The 21133-nt window shown below is 35.2% G+C and overlaps 1 protein-coding gene across 1 annotated transcript; it reads right to left on the bottom strand.

The window, feature by feature from the left end:
• Positions 1-15858: 15858 nt before the first annotated feature.
• LOC141608169 (cell division control protein 48 homolog A-like) lies at positions 15859-16704 on the bottom strand. Its single transcript, XM_074427534.1, has 2 exons — positions 16395-16704; positions 15859-16300 (listed from the first exon to the last, which is right to left on the bottom strand). The coding sequence occupies exons 1-2, from the start codon at positions 16686-16688 to the stop codon at positions 16010-16012; spliced, it is 585 nt and encodes a 194-aa protein (XP_074283635.1). The 5' UTR covers positions 16689-16704; the 3' UTR covers positions 15859-16009.
• Between the last annotated feature and the right edge of the window lie 4429 nt (positions 16705-21133).

Here is a 21133-nt window from a genome sequence, read left to right as displayed (position 1 = left end):
AATTGTGGAAGAGTAAGAGACGGCCCAAATGGATGAAAAGAGTTCCCGCCAGTCAGGAGTATTACTTTTTTGGACATTTAAAAAAACTCAGATGCTATACAACAACAGCGCGTCTTGCTTCAGACGGCGGTTTGTCGGTCTTATTTCAGACGGGAAAACAACCCGTCTGAAATAAGAACTAATTTTGGAACCCGTGAAAATTACGGGACCGTTAATAACTTTATAGTTTTACTAGTATGGATCCCGCGCATGCATGCGCGGTATTCATAGATCTTTTACTTACTTTATAATGTATTATTTAAGATTTAAAATTGACGTATTATTAATTTTTCATATTTTAATATGAGGATAAAAAATTGAGATGGAAAATTAATTAAAAAAATTAAGTAAATTCATGAAATGTATATTTTTGTTGGAGAATATTACGGTATTATACCGTAATCGTAATAATATTATAATGATATGATGAATATCTTCAATTACCTACATTAGAATGTTCTAGATCGAGATTTAGGTTATTTTGAATGCTATATAAATGTCTGATCTCTTATTGTAATGGGTACGAACGAACTACTATCAATAATACGATAATCGCTTTATGAATTTCTCCCCTCTCGATTTCTAATAACTTTAAGGAAATTTTTCATCATGAAACTAATGATTTCAATTTATAAATTATCTCAAATAATTTTAAAGTTTTTTTGTCAAGAAATTAATAATATAAGTTCATAATTTTTTTATACGAACTAAATACTCGTACTTGGTAAAAAAAAATTATGCAAAACTAATAATATCAAATTTTTCGGTTTTCATATACGAATTTTAGATTTATACCAATTTTGTTTTTTTTTTTAAATTAAAAGATTATAATTTAATTAAAAAAATTTATAATGATTAAAGATTATATCTTAACTAAAAGATAATTATTTAATAAAAAATAGAGTTTTGTTTCCTTATTTAGCCAACTTCTTTTTGGAGGGGGAAACTATGAAATTTTTTATTCTCTTAGTAGTAAAATAAAGGGGAATGCAAGTTGAAAAAATATTATCTCCTTTTTAAAAGTCATAGTATTATTTATTGTATGAAATAAATCAGTATGGCCTAGGTTAAAGATAGGATATAATGAAGCCCAAAATCCAATATAGAGCAACTCATTTAGGCGGGAAAAAACTTGAGAATCTCTTATTCTTTTAGTTTAAGGAGGATGTATTTAATTTGTGCGATGACTCAATTGTAAGCTTTTATTTTATTTCCTGTCAAAACTCAAAGTTAGATTTTATTTTATTTCCTGTCAAAACTCAAATTTAACTAAGTTTTTTTTTTTTTTTTTTTTTTTGCTAAAATGTAAGCTTTTCGTTGATGATCAAAATCCGCATTACAAACAACTCATTGAACACAAGATTTTAGTGCTCATATTACATTAATTGCACTTTAGACAACCAAGATTTTTTATGAGCTTATTAAAGTTTATAAGTTAGATTTTATTTTATTTCCTGTCAAAACTCAAATTTAACTAAGTTATTTTTTTTTTTTTTTTTGCTAAAATGTAAGCTTTTCGTTGATGATCAAAATCCGCATTACAAACAACTCATTGAACACAAGATTTTAGTGCTCATATTACATTAATTGCACTTTAGACAACCAAAGTGTACCCTTAGCAGTAACAAACTTTGGACAACTAACTCGTAGCCTATTTTGGACAACAAGCCAAGCTTGAGCAGCTACAATATCTGGTTTTAACACCCGAAGAAATAGCCTAGCTTCATTTCTCTTATTCCATATCAGGCACCAAGCAGCCAACAGTATATATAGTTATATGTAATGTTTTTGAATTTTATTTTAATTTTTTGAGCTTAATGTTTAAGTGAATGAACTGTGGATGATGTTGTGAGTGACAAGTGGACAATAAGTGATGTGTATGATCAAATTACCCTTTAAAAATAGTTTCAATATAGAAAAGTAACCATGTGACATAAAATGGGACAAAAAATAAAACAGAGAATCATCACTAATTCACTATTAATAAAACGAGAAAAAGGAACATACATTGGATGCATTACCTCAGATTTTATTTGTTTTTGAGCGAATATGTATTTTTTTTTTCTGAGTTTATTAATTACCTCAAACTTATTTGTTTTTGAGCATGTGTATTTTTAAAGAACAAGGTGACTGCTTTCACTTCTAGTAACCTCTCCGCGTTCTTAGTCAATGCAGTGAAAAAACAGGCTCCAATATCATCAGCTGCCTGAAATGTTATTGACATCCCGTGTTTATAATTTTGGGTTGTATAAGGTGTGTGAGTCGGTGTTGATTTTTTGCCTAGTTTCAGGAATCCTTACCTAGCAGAAGAAATCGCATTCTCTGTTAAGCATTGAGTACATGTATATGGCACACCGATGTCTTGACAATTGCCTGTTCCGCATTCACTACAACCAATGTATAAGCGTATTTTTCTACGGTCAAATTCGTTCAGTCTTACATGCAATTAGTGGTGCTCTTCTTGTAGAGTATTTTGAACCTGCCAGTTGCAATCAATAATATTTTTTTAGACAATACAGTAAGCATCTAATACAATAAAGCATTTAGAGAACCAGTGGTGCTCTTTTTGTACAGTCTTGACAATTGAAACTGGTTTTACCACAATACAGTAAAGCATTTAATTAGAAGATATTCCTATTCTTAATACCATCATCTCCTTTGATACCCTCGCTATTATGATTAAATCAAGTTCCAGAAGCTCAAAAAACCTACAGATGATTTGGATCTTATGCGACAAATGACTATTCAAACACATAAAAGTAAGCATCTTATGTTAGTTAATTCTTCATGAATAAAAATAAACTAGTTTTGTGGCCCGTGAATTTCACGGGATATTTTGTTTTTAGTGTGATATTTTTAGTGTTTCTAGTAATTGAGACTTTATAAAATATCAAATCACATAGTAAGATTAACTCATGAATAATTCATGATAGATCGTGTACTAAAAAATACGGGCATTGACATGTTAACATAAAGATCAAAGTCGATAAATTAAAGAGTGCTATTTTTCAAAGGTAAAATGATGAAAAAAATCAACAAATACCAAAATAAAAAATACAGTTGAAAAAAAAAACTAAAAAACTATTACTCATTCACGTTGATGTCGTCAATCTTAATCTTAGTTTTTAATATATAGTTCTTTAAGCAATCCTAATATTTTACTTCTCCATATAGTCTTCTTTTTCCAATGAATCGTCCCTATAAAAAAGTAACTCAGTAATTAGTGCGAATTAACCAACAAAATATTGGAATTTGTTTTATACAATATTATCGTTATTAACTTAAACTTCCTCTTAAATAGAGAAAGAAAGAGGGAATAGGAATGAAGTCTTAGAGATGTAAGTATGTTAACCTTTGAATAGGTCAACACCACAAATCTTGGTAGACCCTAAATGAGAACAAAACAAATACATACGATGAAGTTGAAAAATGTGATCAAAACTTCATACCAATGGAACTTGCACTAAAAAAGAAATAAATTAGTTAATAATCTAAAACCTTAATACATTTACCTTAATTGGAATAGAATCATAGGAAGATTAGTGACACATTTAGTTGTACTAACAATAGGGATGAGAAAAATTTTGGTTTATAAATTTTGCCTTCCAACAAAAATATATAAACAATTGAGGATGCGTTTATGACTTTTGAGCATCATTTTTTCATTATTATCAAATTTAATATAAGTATAAATATGAATCAAGGTTCATGACTTTTGAGTTTTGAGCATCATTTTTTTCATTATTATGAAATTTAATATAAACATAAATAAGGAGTAAGGAGAAATGGAATGTATAAGGTTTGCTTGATTACTAATAATTATAATTTTTTTTTACAAAATCTACTTTATACAAGAGTGGTTTAAGATATTATCGTATATATTTAAATATGACATATAGATTATGGTAGATAGTTTGGCTTGCCTTTTAATTAGATTTATCGATTATAGATTTTTTATTTAGATTATAGACTGATACATTTTTCTCAATATCATGATGTCTAATAAAGACATAAATATGGTGTAAGGAGAAATAGAATGTGAAAGGTTTGCTTTATTATTATTATTATTGTTATTATTATTATTATTATTATTATTATTATTATTATTATTATTATTATTATTATTATTATTATTATTATTATTATTATTATTATTATTATTATTATTATTATTATTATTATTATTATTATTATTATTATTATTATTATTATTATTATTATTATTATTATTATTTTACACAATCTACTTTGCATGAGAATGATTTAGAAATTATCTTCCGAAATTAAAATATGACATGCAGAATATAATGGTAGATAGTATTGCTTGCTTTTTAATTATCTTATGGAATTAAAGTTAAATAAATAGGTAGATTAATAACCAAATTTATGAAGAAAAATAAAGAGTTTATATTAGTTTTTTAGTGATTGCAACTACTATTTTTTTTTTGGTACTTATAAGCATGTGACAATTTTGGAGATAATTAACTTTTTAATACATAGTTTTGCCTTTTTATAATATTTTATAAAAATAAATAAGCAAGTAATTAATATAGATGAATTAGTATTAACCTCTATAAAAATGCCATTTGAATTAAAATTAAATGTTTTAAGTAGCCTTTTAATTATATTGTATAGATAGATTTTACCTCAGTTTCGTGCCCTTTGTATTTCTTCCCTCTTCAGATTACCCACGTGATGCTTTGTCTTATCTGCATTCACATACATTTCATGATGCTTTAAAATTCATATAAAAAATATATTGACCAAAAGGTAAACATCAACATGGCAAAAACTTCACAAACGAATCAACATTGTCACATATAAATCATTGAAATTAAACCAAATGGAAATCATGAATTTAAATATAAATCAAAGGATTTATAAAACCAATAACATAACAAATTAAAATATACTTTATTGGACATAACAACAATAATACTCAATAATAATACTCAATATACTCTCTATAATCAAATAAATAAATTAAACCATAAAATATAATCCATAACTTAGAAACTCATGGGCAAATAAGCAATAGGTTTTAAATAAATATTGTGAATAGAAACTATCATAGGTATTATAGGTTTTATAGCCATCACACAACCATAGACTCCCATATTTAAATTTTGTTTTTAATTTATTTTGTGGTATTATTAAATTAGATAATTGATTGTTGAGCAACTCAAGAGGTGAATTAAATAGGAAAAAATATTAATGAAAATTATGGGTATTAAGTAGTATAAAGAAATCTAATCAATTTATTAACATATTCTATTACAAAAATTAATTAGATATAAAGAAATTTTAATTAATTTGGTGGGTGTTAAGTATTATGAAGAGTTTTAATCAATTTATTATAATGTTTAATTAAAAAAATGAATTAAATAGGAAAAAGTGTTAATAAAAATGGTGGGTGCATGTTAAGTAATATGAAAAGTTTTAATTTATTAACATGTTTCATTACCAAAATTTCAATTAAAATGTCAATTTTAATTATAAATTATGACATTTATTAACATGTTTTTATTACAAAAGTTCAATTAAAATTTCAATATTGATTATAAATTATGAAATTTTAATGTAAATTTGTAAGGGTTACATAAATTAATTTATAGAAAAATGAATTAAATCTATAAAATAAGACAATTACGTGGCAATGAGTTTTGATGCTCACATTTACGTGGCATTTTTGGATCATACGTGGCTTTGTCTACGTGACGTTTATTAGTCATTTTAGGATAACCTTTTAATTATATTTTATAGATGAGAGTTAAATCAGTTTCTTCAACTGATTTTGCGGAGACTCAACCTGGATGCTCTCCTAAATTATGGCCAACAAGGTCACACATTCCCCTTAATGTCCTTTTATGGAGATAGTACAATGTTCAAACACTAAACAATATATATATATATATATATATATATATATATATATATATATATATATATATATATATATATATATATATATATATATATATATATATATATAGAAATAGGATCTCGTGCGAACTCAAAGTTCGGTGCGAACTGTGCGAACTAAATAAAAAACCAAATTGCCAACTTACTGTTATCATTTCCGCTATTTTCAGACTTCCCTCCTTTTACACCTCCCATTCTCTATCCTCACTCCAAACCATAACCCCACAACTAACATCGTCTCTGACCTTCTGACACCGGTACCGGAGCTCCGGTAGCCACCACCAACATCAACTCCGACCAATCTTCACTCTCTTCTCACACCACGCCATCTCCCCAGTACATCGACACCCTATCACCACCTTGTTTATGGCTTAAAATCACTGTCGCCGGTGATGGCGACATATTTTCCGGCTGGTTATGACACGTATAGACTCGGAATATCGATCAAGAGCATTTGTGGTATTAACTTTTCGAAATTTCTCGTCATTTTTTTTGTAGATCTAATAAATAATAAACGAAATTGAACTACAAAAAAAACATCATTAATGGTGTCATGGGATGGTGGTGCTTAAGTTGATGGGTTGGTGGTGGTCATGGGGAACTAACGGTGATGTGGTGGCCTTGGAGTAGCGAGTGGTGGTCGTCTTACGATGACTGGGCAGGTGATTGTTTTGGGTGGTCAGCTGTTGGTGGTGGTGATTTCAAGTGGCGGTGGTGGCTAAAGGTCGGGATTCGTTATGTCGGACCTGCGGTGTGCTTGGTCTGCAGTGGTGGTGATTCAGGTTTGGTTGCGCTGTCTGGTTTTAGGTTGTGGTCGTGGAGTTGGTGTTGCTCTGGTTGACTTGGGTTGGTTGTAGTTGTATGGTGGTGGTGGTTGGTTGTGGTGCGGTGGTGGCCTTGGTGGATAATGTTGGTGCGGTAGATACACAAAATATCATCCCGGATATGCATGGTATTACTACTGGATACACAAATCGATTTGTGTATCTAGTAGTAATACCACATGTATCTGGAGGGAGTGACATGTGTATCTGAGTAGTTCATACTTGTAACATTCCGTTTCGATGGTTGATCTTGTTTTGTATATTGTCTTGGTATTGAGGTGCTAGTGAGCTTTATAGTAGTGAGACAGAGTTGGCAACACTTATATTATGGTTATTAATTCGGTAATGTTATGGAGTCAGTATTGGGAGCCTATGCTATAGTTGAGACGATATCGTGAGCCATGTTGTGGAATGAAGAGTGGTTTGTGAGTTAGTGTTAGGTGTCCATGTTTTATAGGTTGGGTTCGAACTTCGGGGACGAAGTTCTTTTTAAGGGGGGAAGATTGTAACACTACGGATTTTTATAAGCTAAGTACTCGACCGAGTAGAGCCTACTCGGCCGAGTAGTGTCAAGAGGGTAGTTTGTTTGGGTTCTGCCGAGGAATACTCGGCCGGGTATGGTGAATACTCGACCGAGTAGAGGATACTCGGCCGAGTATACACTTTACTCGACCGAGTATCCGGCCTGACGGGTATTATTTCCGCGATTTTGGTTAAAATGATTAGAGGATATATATCATCGTTCATCAGTTTCTAAAATCATTTCTCCCCAAAAACATAAACTACGTTCATTACCCTCTAATCATCTTCATCAATTCCAAGTCAAAGGTTGTCGATTGTGGGTTCTAGCATCTCATCCCGTGTCAATCGCCGTAGTAAGTGTCTTATACTTGTTCATCTATTGTCATTCTTATAAGTTATCAAACCCTAATTTGGTTAATTTGGGGGTTTAGGGTTTTGGTCATCATATGTCGTTGATTGTTGATTATCGTTGTTGTAGGTGATGATGTGTTACTAGTTGTGCATTTGTATGATTGATTGCAGCGTAGCGGATTGCAAAAAGGTAGGGTTTCCCTACTCAGTTACTGTTAATTGATTTAAGGCGTGCTTGTGTTGTAATTGTTGTTATCTGTTGATCATCGGAGTATGGGTGTTGTGATGACGGTGGTGATGTGGTTGTGTTGTGACGGTTGTGGTGTTGTGACACCGTGATGATCTTTGTGGTGTTGTGTGATTGTGGTGGAGTCACTTGCGGGAGTGGCTTCACACCCTAGTTCGCCCTCCGTGGAACCCGTCACGGGAGGGGATGTGCACATTAAGGGACAGGGATTGTTAGTCGCTCGTTGATGAGCTGGACTTGGTGGGGATGGGCTGCGGTCACCCACTGGTGGAGTGGATTACCTGTTGCGATGGGTAATCTGGTAGGGCTACACACTTTGGTGTGTAGTCGGTTACTATGGAGGATGATCAGTCGGTTACATTGTTTGTTGTCTTACATTGATTGAATGGTACTGACCCCGTTGTTGTTGTTTTGTAAAACCTGCGGTGATCCATTCGGGGATGGTGAGAAGACTTGACAGGTATTGCATTTTGTGAGCTTGGGCGGTCATGGGGAAGTCGTCATCACCAGTTGTAGTGTCACAGTCACGAGTCTTAGCGATGATTTTGTAGTTGTCCTCAGTTGTATTCACTTTACTGGTTTTGGTTTGGATTTGGATGGTTGTAAACATTAATACTTTACAAGACTTCTAATAAATGTGTTTAGGACGGACGCTTTTGATATATACTAACCTCGGGCAACCGAGATGGTAAATGACCTTTCATGCTTGGGTAGTCCTGGTAAGGTACCTTGGTATGAGGGGTGTTACAAGTGGTATCAGAGCCGACGATTCCGGCACCTGAAACAAATGAACCCAATGAACTTAGGGAGTCTAAATAAAATGAACCCGGGGAGAGTTGTTTGGAGCTACCGCAAAGACTTGGGAGACGTCCCGAAGTCGCACTATGGCCCTCACAATCTCAAGCCGGTCACCAGGGGGAATTTGTTGTGCGTCTTTTCGATGCGTGTGTGTGGTATATGGAACTTGAATGGTTGAATCATGTGAAAGGAAGTGAGATGTGTGGAAACATGTGTAAGACATGGTGAAACTTGTTGAAACGGATTTGGTATGAAATATGTTGGCATGTTAAGTGTTTATTATGTGGCTTTCAAAAGGGTAGTGGAACATGCGTACATAATCATGATGATGTTAATGTTTGGTTGTGGTAGTAGCATGTGATTAAGGTCATGCGTCTATGCATATGAATGTCGTGTTTAATTTCCATGTGGATATGATAAAAGTTCACCCATGTACTGGTTTTTAGAAGTATTGGATCGTTATTGTTTGTTTTATGCATGTTTAAGTTGTTTTGTTAAGAAATTTTGATTTGTATACAAACCGATTTTGGAAGGGTTGTCTTAAAACTGTCATAAGTCGAGTTCTGGAAATGATATTGCTGTGATTCCAAGTTGAGGTGATAACTTGTCCTCTTACGATTCTAACGATAGGTCACACGCTCAAAATGACCAAGTAACGAGTGAGATATGACTGTTTTACGAAAACTGGACGGTGCTGAGAACTGCGCCGATACTCGACCGAGTAGTCCCTACTCGGCCGAGTATCTTTTATACTCGACCGAGTATTCCATATTCGGCCGAGTAATCTCTCTGTGATAATACTGTTTAGCGTCTGGAGTCGTGAACTCGGCCGAGTAGTCTCATACTCGACCGAGTAAGGTCTACTCGGCCGAGTATTCCCAATACTCGACCGAGTAATCCTTCTGCGACAATTGAGTTTGCTTCTGGAGTCGAAAACTCGACCGAGTAATATAGTTACTCGACCGAGTACCTTGTACTCGACCTAGTATGTTATGTACTCGACCGAGTACCTCATTGGGCGGCCACTTTGAGTCGATGGCTATGTTCTTACTTTTGTTTTAAGTCGGTGGCTATGTTCTTACTTTTGTTTTGAGTCGGTGGCTATGTTTTTACATAGTTTTGAGTCGTAGGGTATATACACATGTATGTTTTGAGTCTTAACACATTCTTTTATATGTGAGACGGTCTTGATACGTAAGTTACCGGAAGTTATGACATGGAGAATGACGGCTTATGAGGGACATGTGTTGGGTAAGGAAGACATGTGAGAGATAGTGGAAAAAAAAAAAAAAAAAAAGAAGAATGTGAGCTAATTGAGGCAAAGAGCATGTTTTGTGAGATATGATGAGTGATATAGTCGTGTGTTGAGTAATATAAAAGTAAGTATATATGAGCAAGGGTGATGTGGGTGTAAAGAAACGTGAGAAAGAAAAGATTGAGATGAGAGATATGAATAGTGATATAGTGGTATGTGTAAGGATTTATGGAGGGAGACGGTTAGGATTGTGTTGGTTAAGGATATATGTGGGAAAAGGCCGTTATAGAGGGATGAAAATAAATGGTGTATAGTGAGATCGAGTTATGCCGCGATGGGTAGATAGTGGTCGAATTTGGGAATTGGTGTTATCAAGAGGTGAAACTAGCATGTGATTTCCTTGGGCAATTAATGGTATAAAATGAATTTTGATTTCTAGAGATGTAAAAAGGGAGATGCAATTGTTTGAACAAATAAACGTTGATTCTATGGATGGATTGGTGACAAGGGTGAGTGATAGCATAATAAGAGAATATTTATGGTAAGAAAGAGTTAGATGATATCGATATGAAATAATGAGATGTGAGTTTTGGAGCAATGAGAAGGTAACCGGAGCATTAAAGAGTTAGGTAAGAGGTAATAAGGAGTTGAGTGGTTAATTGCTTTTGTCGAGTGTAAAAAGAAAAGAATGAGGGGAGTAAAACTAAGAAAAATGTTCACCGGAGTTATGTGATATAAAGTAAGGAATCGTCGAGATGTATGATACTATCATGAGGATTTGAGTTAATGGTTATATAGGAGTTTTAGAACAACATGATTAGTCAGGAGTTTCGAGGAATTAAGTAAAGTAAAAGTCGGGTAGAGAATTTGCACGATATGAAATCTTGGTGGTGATTCGGGTAATAATACAATTAAGAATACTATTGGGAAGAACGTTAAGGTAATTTTGTTGATGGATTTGATGTTCGTTATTAGGGATATTAACCAAAGTTAGGAAAGAAATCGTGAGGTTTAGAGATGAGTGTAAGAGGTTGATGTCCGGACAATGGTAGTGTTATCGTTTGTGACTAGTGGTTAAGGGTAATGGTATATTAGAAAAGTAGCAATTCTAAAGAGGTTGATTTTGTAGAGACCAGGTTGATATGTATGGTTGTGAGAGAGCATAAGATGTGGTTATATGAGGCAGTTGTTAGTAGTTGAGTATTAATGGTATGGTTATATTTGGCAGGGGGTGATGGGTATGCGAATGGGAGAATGTGTTATGAGGGGCATACAAGTTAAACTCAAGCGATAGGTAACCTTTATCGGGGGATAACTTACGTGATCAGGATTGACTAGTTGGATGTGATTACGGGTCTATGATATGTGTAAATGTTTGTGTGAGGTTCTGACCTCACAAGAAGTGGTATGGTGTGATAATTATAAAGTTGTTATATGAATGTTTTGTAATTTATGTTGGGTACGGTATACTAATGAAATGAGGTTCAAAAGGTAATAATTTGATTGATCTGGCATGGATAGTTAAAATTGTATGTGTATTGATGATACATGTTTATTCCGTGGAATGGTAAGGATGATGTTCATGAGATTCTTGCCAGTTCATTCCATATAATATGTTGTGTTATAATCTAGTAAAACGGTTTTGAATGAGTTTTCTTGTTCGAAATGTCATACTGAGTCAGTGTTTATGGGAATTATATGTGATTGTGATGTTGATCGATGTGGTTGTTGTGCCTTGAGTGGTGATCCGTGCATGGTACTTCATGTTGTGATGCGGGCATTTTCGCACTGCGGTGCGGCTGATGGTGGCGGTGTTGCGATGCCGTCACCGGTTGTGGTGGAGTAGGCGGGATGATTATGATTCGAGTTTCGACAGTACATACCAGTTATACATAGATTGTTGTTTTGTTTGATGTTGCTCCCTGCGAGTTTCAGTTTGTGTAGATAGATAGTTGTCTTGTTTATTGATGTTTTCTTTACCAGGTTAAGTTTGGGAATGAGGGTAGAGTATGATATGAAATAGAGTTGTATAAGTTTTCGTTGTTGTCATGGTATAGTGATATTCTGTTGATGGGACACGGTGGTGAGAGGTTGTTACAGTAATTTTGATCTTGTTCTAGATAAGGCTTTAGTAGACATGGTAATGGCAAGTGATTCGTAAAACATGTGTGATAATGACCTGAAAGATGCAGGTGGTTCATAATCCTTTGTGGAGATAGTGAGTGTAGGGTGTTGGGGAATTAGTGTCATGTTAAGTTATGTATGAGTTTTGCGGTAATGAAGGAAAGAACTTGAGGATCTAGTGTGAGTGTACGTAACGAGTGTGGATCGTGAGTTATGCTTTTGGGAGATAGGTGCTTTACATAAAGAGGTATGTTGTTTTAAAAGTAATAATGGAGAGTTAGTATGGTGATTTTGCTACGAGTTTTATGGTATAGGTCAGGTGGTGTGCCGAATGAGTTGAGGTATGAGAAATGTTTAAGTAAGAGAGCCTTGGATATATACATGACGAGTGTTTAGATTATAGGTGGTTATCTTTGACATGCGGTGGTGATGAGGATAATGAGACGATATAGCTAGGATTTAGTATTAGTGAGTTACGAGGACGTAACATTTATCTTAAGAGGAGTAGGATGCGATAAAAGAGATTTTGATGGTTGTGCATATGGTAGTATAATTGGAAGTAGAGGGTTGGTGTAGCATAAAGGACGGATATTTGTTTTGATTGATTTTATTAAAGGTCATGACCGTGCTTGTAGTAGTTCGATGTTTAGGAATGGGAGAATATTTCAATAGTGTTGACAGTTGGATGAGGATGTTATGAGTGTAAGTAAACTTCGAGGACGAAGTTCCTTTTAAGGGTGGTAGAATGTAACATTCCGTTTCGATGGTTGATCTTGTTTTGTAGATTGTCTTGGTATTGAGGTGCTAGTGAGCTTTATAGTAGTGAGACAGAGTTGGCAACACTTATATTATGGTTATTAATTCGGTAATGTTATGGAGTCAGTATTGGGAGCCTATGCTATAGTTGAGACGATATCGTGAGCCATGTTGTGGAATGAAGAGTGGTTTGTGAGTTAGTGTTAGGTGTCCATGTTTTATAGGTTGGGTTCGAACTTCGGGGACGAAGTTCTTTTTAAGGGGGGAAAATTGTAACACTACGGATTTTTATAAGCTAAGTACTCGACCGAGTAGAGCCTACTCAGCCGAGTAGTGTCAAGAGGGTAGTTTGTTTGGGTTCTGCCGAGGAATACTCGGCCGAGTATGGTGAATACTCGACCGAGTAGAGGATACTCGGCCGAGTATACACTTTACTCGACCGAGTATCCGGCCTGACGGGTATTATTTCCGCGATTTTGGTTAAAATGATTAGAGGATATATATCATCGTTCATCAGTTTCTAAAATCATTTCTCCCCAAAAACATAAACTACGTTCATTACCCTCTAATCATCTTCATCAATTCCAAGTCAAAGGTTGTCGATTGTGGGTTCTAGCATCTCATCCCGTGTCAATCGCCGTAGTAAGTGTCTTATACTTGTTCATCTATTGTCATTCTTATAAGTTATCAAACCCTAATTTGGTTAATTTGGGGGTTTAGGGTTTTGGTCATCATATGTCGTTGATTGTTGATTATCGTTGTTGTAGGTGATGATGTGTTACTAGTTGTGCATTTGTATGATTGATTGCAGCGTAGCGGATTGCAAAAAGGTAGGGTTTCCCTACTCAGTTACTGTTAATTGATTTAAGACTGTGCTTGTGTTGTAATTGTTGTTATCTGTTGATCATCGGAGTATGGGTGTTGTGATGACGGTGGTGATGTGGTTGTGTTGTGACGGTTGTGGTGTTGTGACAGCTGTGATGCTGTGGTGTTGTGTGATTGTGGTGGAGTCACTTGCGGGAGTGGCTTCACACCCTAGTTCGCCCTCCGTGGAACCCGTCACGGGAGGGGATGTGCACATTAAGGGACGGGGATTGTTAGTCGCTCGTTGATGAGCTGGACTTGGTGGGGATGGGTGCGGTCACCCATTTGGCGGAGTGGATTACCTGTTGCGATGGGTAATCTGGTAGGGCTACACACTTTGGTGTGTAGTCGGTTACTATGGAGGATGATCAGTCGGTTATATTGGTTGTTGTCTTACATTGATTGAATGGTACTGACCCCGTTGTTGTTGTTTTGTAAAATCTGCGGTGATCCATTCGGGGATGGTGAGCAGACTTGACAGGTATTGCATTTGGTGAGCTTGGGCGGTCATGGGGAAGTCGTCATCACCAGTTGTAGTGTCACAGTCACGAGTCTTAGCGATGATTTTGTAGTTGTCCTCAGTTGTATTCACTTTACTGGTTTTGGTTTGGATTTGGATGGTTGTAAACATTAATACTTTACAGTACTTCTAATAAATGTGTTTAGGACGGACGCTTTTGGTATATACTAACCTCGGGCAACCGAGATGGTAACAGCCTTTCATGCTTGGGTAGTCCTGGTAAGGTACCTTGGTATGAGGGGGTGTTACAATACTGCTCATTACTCGTATGTGGCAAAGTTCAGTGGTTGATGAATACCGGACTGGCATCAAGAGGAGCTTGAGGAATGAGCTTACAGCTACCAGAACCATTAAAACACCAGCCATGGTAGACACACTGCAACCTTCCCCATTTGTCGATCCTTCCCTCCGACAAGGGCGTCAAACGATGTGGACAACTGTCCTCGAACACTCTCCACTGCTTCTCATTACTGTCCCACCAAACCACCAACTCCATCCCCATAATCGTCATCCCGTGTGGGCCCTTCTTGTCGAGGTCACACACGGGTGCTACCGCGTACCACTCTGAATAGCAGTCGAATTTTTCCTCTACTGTCTCTTCTGCTGCTACTGAACTCTTCTCATACACTTCTGCTATGACCGCCTTTGTCGTCGCTGTTGGTGCGATTGTTGTTGCAGTATAAGTGAATGCGGAATTGTTAAGAAACTCTGCTGATTGATCTAATGTGCTGGCTGCTCTCCATCAGCTGAGGAGCTTCAGCTGCTTGTGAGAAAGGGAAGCTCTTATAAATCACAGGCTTCACTTTGTTGGCTACGATTGCCGGCCATACCTTCATCTCCACCTCCTTGACGATACTTGCTTTGTTCTCTGGACTTCTATTTCGCAAGCCAGCACCTGAACCACAACTTTGACTATGTTATGTGGTACTGATATATTGATAATATCACAAAAGACGATAAGAGTTCCAATGAATCTGAATATGTAGAGTTTCTATGGAGTAAACTAATTAAATTTCTCAGTGAGAGTTGTTGGAATAAAATAGCTAAATAAAATGAGAAAGTGCGTACAACAAAACAGTCATATCTGATACATACCTTTAGCTATATAGATAAACTTGCGTCAACTATGGGTCATATAATTTCACGTATATGCACTTTGGCTCATGTCTATTGCACCTAGATACATACCTTTAGCTATCTAGATACACTCAATTACCTTACTAGATACACTCCTTTACCTTATAGATACACTCATTTACCTTACTAGATACACTTTTTTACCTTACAAGATACACATATATCGATGACATGCTAGATACACTTCTTTAGAATTCTAGGTACACTAATTTACCTTACTAGATACACATCTTTAGAATTCTAGGTACACTAATTTACCTTGCTAAATACACTTCTTTACCTAGCTAGATACACTTATTTACCTTGCTGGATACACTTATTTACCTTGCTAAATACACTCTTTTACCTTACTAGATACACTTCTTTACCTAGCTAGATACACTTATTTACCTTACTAGATACACTTATTTACCTCAACATCTAATCTTTAATATGGTAGATCGTCATCAATGCTCTTGGTCTGATTGGTATAAGTAACTTAAAAGGAAGCATGTGGAAATAATGAAAGAAAATAAATAGCTAGTTTCAACAATAACATAGAATAAAACACTTTAAACTGTATCAAAGGATTGAACAAGTCTAAATCTGCCTGAAACACCTTTCATAATTTATAGTACAATGCAAAATAGGAAACATGGCTGAATAGGGGTTTAATTGTAGAGGTCGTCTTCATCAGCGGCACCAGCAGAGGCGGCAAATGCATCAGTTGTCGAGGGAGTAGTTGTGCTTGTGTTGAAACGGAACTCAGACCCAAAGCCTCGAGACTGCTGCAATGTCTGAGCAAATGCCTGGTATTTGCGGATATCGGCATCGCTCACACTCCTACGAGCGTACTTCATTGACTCTTCAAAGTGGGCTGCCTTAATTTCGGACACTTCATCGTCAATGTCCTCCTCCATTGCCTTGGGATTCTCGCTTCTCCTTCTCTCCCTCTCAATATCCTGCAAATCACAATGCCAGTCAGTCAACCTTATAAAATAAATATAGAGTACTTGTATGTTTTTAGTTAGATAAATTCAGAGTAAAGACACTTGCCTTCTCAATGTTTTCACGGATGGCGTACTTGCAAGCACGCTGGCATATTTCAGTGATATCCGCACCACTGAAGCCCTGGGTATACTTCGCAAGGGCATTAAGATCAACATCCTTAGCAATTGGGGACTTCCTCAAGACTGCCTTGAAAATTTGGAGGCGGGACTCGTCATCAGGCAGAGGGATATAAATAAGTTGGTCAAGACGACCCGGCCGCAGAAGCGCTGAATCGATAATATCAGGCCTGTTAGTGGCCCCAATAATGAAGTCTGTCTTCTTGGCAGACATGCCATCCATCTCAGTCAAAAGTTGGTTCGAACTCACAAGAAGACCCCGGCGTCTCCACCACCGCCACCCCTCTGCATAAACAAATTACACCGTTAGTAAAAGAAAAAAGTTTGCTTTACAATGGCTAATTATACTTATTATCATTGTCAGGACAACTATGGAAGAATTTTCCAATAGGTCCAGCGTTCATTGACAGAGGTAGTCGAAAAGAGATAGTCGGAGCAGGAAGATATACAAGCATGAAATCTGCAATGACGGCCATAGCCTGTTGACAAAAGAATAAAATTTTCAAGAAATTAAACAGCTTCAAAGGCGAATATCAACCCATCTGAATAAAATACTATAATTCAAAAATCATACACTTCCTAAAGACGTTATACAGAGTAACAAGACATCATCATCACCATCGTATTTCTAGCAGTGCCTTCAAAGAGGCAACTAATTTCCAACTATAATTCAAATCAATACAGCTAGATACACAAATCAATACTCCAAAAATGGAAATCCAAAAAAGAAGATCTACAAAATGATGCTAGAGTTTGAAACATTACCATCGGAGATTCGTGGTAGGTGCGGCTTCTAGTAAAGCGCCGACAATAGCGTCAAATTAAGGGACTGGAGTGGTGCGGCTTCTAATTTAGCGACGAGGTACGACTATGGAGGAGAAAAGTTGGTGCGCCGGTGAGGATTACGCGGCGGTATTGTGCCGGCTTCACGATGCTCGTCGTCATCGGGCGGCGACGGCAGCAGGTCGAGGTTTATGTTTTAGAAGAGTGGGAAAAGGAGAAGAGAAGGAAAAAGATAACACTGTCCGATCTGATATCCGTCGCTAGCATGGTGGTGGCCGGCGGCAGCTGGTAGTGGCTGAGGTGATGGAAAGTTAGGATTTGAGTTAGGAAAGTTGGCAGTAGGTGAGTGTATAAGAGGTTGGGCTTTTGAGTGGATGATAAAAGTAGTCAGCCTGTGATAGGTAGTTCGTACGGTTCGCACCGAACTTTAGTTCGCACCTGACCCCGACCCTATATATATATATATATATATATATATATATATATATATATATATATATATATATATATATATATATATATATATATATATATATATATATATATATATCAAAGTTCTTCTAAGTCCCTTTTTTTTTTTGAGTCCATAAGTCCCTCCCACAACCCTTGGATCATGCATGGTGGAAGGTTGAGATTGAAAGCAAAAAACACACTTAACACTAATGAATTCACTTCTATCTCTAGTTTTAATAATACATTCACTAATTCATTATCATACACAATTAACACCATATTTTTTCTTATACTTCAAAGTTTATGAAAATTTTGTTAACATTTTTCCTGTTTCGATTTTTTTCGTTTTCTTTTCGAGACAAGTTTTCGACATTTTAGGATTTTACGAGTGTAATTCTAACAACAAAAAGTGTAATTTTAAGGAATATTTTCGAGAATTTAGCGTTTTACAAGTTTAACTTCAATCTTTTTCGAGTGATTTTAACGAATAATATTTTGAATTTTTGTCATTTTATCACAAGTTATTGTAATTTAGCATTTTACAAGTGTTATTTTAATGACAAAAAGTGTTATTTTAGTCCAGGTAAGTGTAATTTCAGTCCAATGAGATTGTTATTTTTAGTCAAGGAGAATGTAATTTTAGTCCAGAAAAGTATAATTTTAGTCCAGAAAAGTATAATTTCAGTCCACTAAGAATGTAATTTTAGTCCATTGAGAGTAACATTAGTCCAATGAGAATATGAGAATATGACCAAGTCCATGGAGAATGTAACATTAGTCCAATAGTAGTAAGTGTAATTCTAGCAGAAAAAGTGTAATTTTAGCTGAAAAAAGTGTTATTCTAGCAGAAAAAAGTATAATTTTAACAAAAACAAAAAGTGTAATTTTAGCAGAAAAAGTTTTATTCTAGCAGAAAAAAGTATAATTTTAACAGAAAAAAGTGTAATTTTAATGAAGAAAAGTGTAATTTTAACAGAAAAAAGTGTAATTTTAACAGAAAAAAGTGTAATTCTAACAACAAAAAGTGTAATTTTAGCCAAAAAGTGTTATTCTAGCAAAAAAAAAAGTATAATTTTTACATAAAAAAGTGTAATTTTAATGAAGAAAAGTGTAATTTTAACAGAAAAAAGTGTAATTCTAACAGAAAAAAGTGAAATTCTAACAACAAAAAGTGTAATTTTAGCCGAAAAAAGTGTTATTCTAGCAGAAAAAAGTATAATTTTAAGAGAAAAAAGTGTAATTCTAACAACAAAAAGTGTAATTTTAGCCTAAAAAAGTGTTATTCTAGCAGAAAAAAGTGTAATTCTAACAACAAAAAGTGTAATTTTAATGGAGAAAATTGTAATTTTAACAGAAAATTGTAATTTTAACACCAATATACTCAGATTTTAGTATTTATCTTCATTTGTTGAAGATATACCAAAGAAATGATACAAAAAGTGTAATTTTAGCCAAAAAAGTGTTATTCTAGCAGAAAAAAGTATAATTTTAATAGAAAAAAGTGTAATTTTAATGAAGAAAAGTGTAATTTTAACAGAAAAAAGTACTTAGTAAATTATACCTAAAATTAAAATTAACAAATTATATGAGATGTACTTAGTAAATGCAAGACTAAAATAAAAAAATTCACAAAATAAAAACAAAAATTCACAAAATAAAAACATCTAAAATATTTACTCGAGTAAACAAAATAAATATACCTAATGATAATTTTTCGTGTAGACTTGTAGGTTTAACTTTAATATAGAAAAAAATAAATCTAAAATAAAAATCACAATTTATTTTCAAAAACCTAGATCTAAAAAAAAAAAAAAACAAGATAAAAACGAGATCTCACAAAAAAAAACGAGATCTCACAAACACTATTTCATAACTAATAGATTATTATTAAAATCAAAGTATAATTTATAAGAACATGAAAAACAGAAAAAAAAAAAAAAAAAAAAAAAAAAAAAGGTACCCAATGCAACGTATTCTACCTCATTGCCTTAAAAGATACCCAATAGTTTTACGCAAGAGTCAAACCTAACATAATCCCACCCATCAACAGTTAAGAGGAAGAGAAAAAAAATTTTTAAAAAAAAAAATTATACAACATGAAACTCAGATCTGGAATTCTGGAAACACAAACCCAAAAAAAAAAATGAGAATAAGAAGAGGGCGGTGGTGGAGGAGAGGTAGAAGGAGGAGGGAGAAGAGAAGGTGGTCGTGGTCGTGGTGGGATGGTGGCGCTGAAGTTGGCCGTGGTGTGTCTGGGTCGGAGGTGGGAGGACGCGCGTGGTGGCGAGGAGAGGTGGTCGTGGGTGGGTCAGAGGAGCGGTTCAGGGAGGGAGGAAGCAGGCGGCAGCGGCAGATCTGGGGGTTGTGGGGTCGTGTGGTTGTGGTTTCGGTGTGGTGGTGGCGTGAGGGTGGTGTCGGGTTGTGGGTGTCGGGGTTGTGGTGTGGGGGTTGTGGTGTGGTGGGGTGGTCGGTGAGTGTGGGGGTGACAGAAGGTGGTGTCAGTTGTAGTGGCGAAGTTTGTTGGACGTGGTGTCTGTGGGTGGTTGTGGTTGTTGGTGAGCGTGGGCCGCAAAGAAAGGAGGGGGGCTGGTGGGTCGGGAAGAAGGGAGGGAGGGTGGGTGGTGGTGTCGGGTGTCGGGTGGGAGTGGGTGGTGGTGGTGAGTACCGGTGGGGGTGGGTGGGAGAGGAAAATGGAGGGAATTTTTTTTATTTTTTAGATTTTGAATTATTTGGGTTTGTTAGGATGAGAGTATTATTTGGGTTTTGAATTAATTTGGGTTTTAGAGAGGGAGTAGAGAAGTGAATTGTGTTAATGAGAGAGAAGTTGGTGGAAAAATAAAGGTTATATAGTGGATTAATATTTGATTAGTGTGGATTAGTAAAGTAGAGAGGGGGAGTGTTTTATTAGGCATTAATCCTCCTTTTTTTGCTTCCAATCTCAACCCTCCATCTTCCTCATCCAATGGCTCTAAAGGGAACTTATGGACTCAAATGTAAGAGGAGGACTCATTTGATCTTTTCACTATATATATATATATATATATATATATATATATATATATATATATATATATATATATATATATATATATATATATATATATATATATATATATATATATATAGTAATAAGATCAAGTGAGTCCATGTCTTACATTTGAGTCCATAAGTTCCCTTTAGAGCCATTAGATGAGGAAGATGGAGGGTTGAGATTGGAAGCAAAAAGTAGGGGATTAAAGCTCATTAAACCCACTCTCTCACTACCTATACTAATTAATCACTAACTCTTCCTAATTAACTACTAATTTAATATATATACTTTTCCAAACACCACTTGTCTCTCATATCTCATAATTTCACTCATTTTTTATCTCTCAAAAACCTCTCCTCTCTAAAAAACCAAACAAATTCAAAAACAAAAAAATCAAAAAT

This window comes from Silene latifolia, chromosome 1, assembly GCF_048544455.1.
Source record: "Silene latifolia isolate original U9 population chromosome 1, ASM4854445v1, whole genome shotgun sequence".
Classification (NCBI taxonomy): Eukaryota; Viridiplantae; Streptophyta; class Magnoliopsida; order Caryophyllales; family Caryophyllaceae; genus Silene; species Silene latifolia.
Note: the sequence above shows the minus strand (reverse complement) of the source record. Positions and strands in the feature narration are given on the sequence as shown.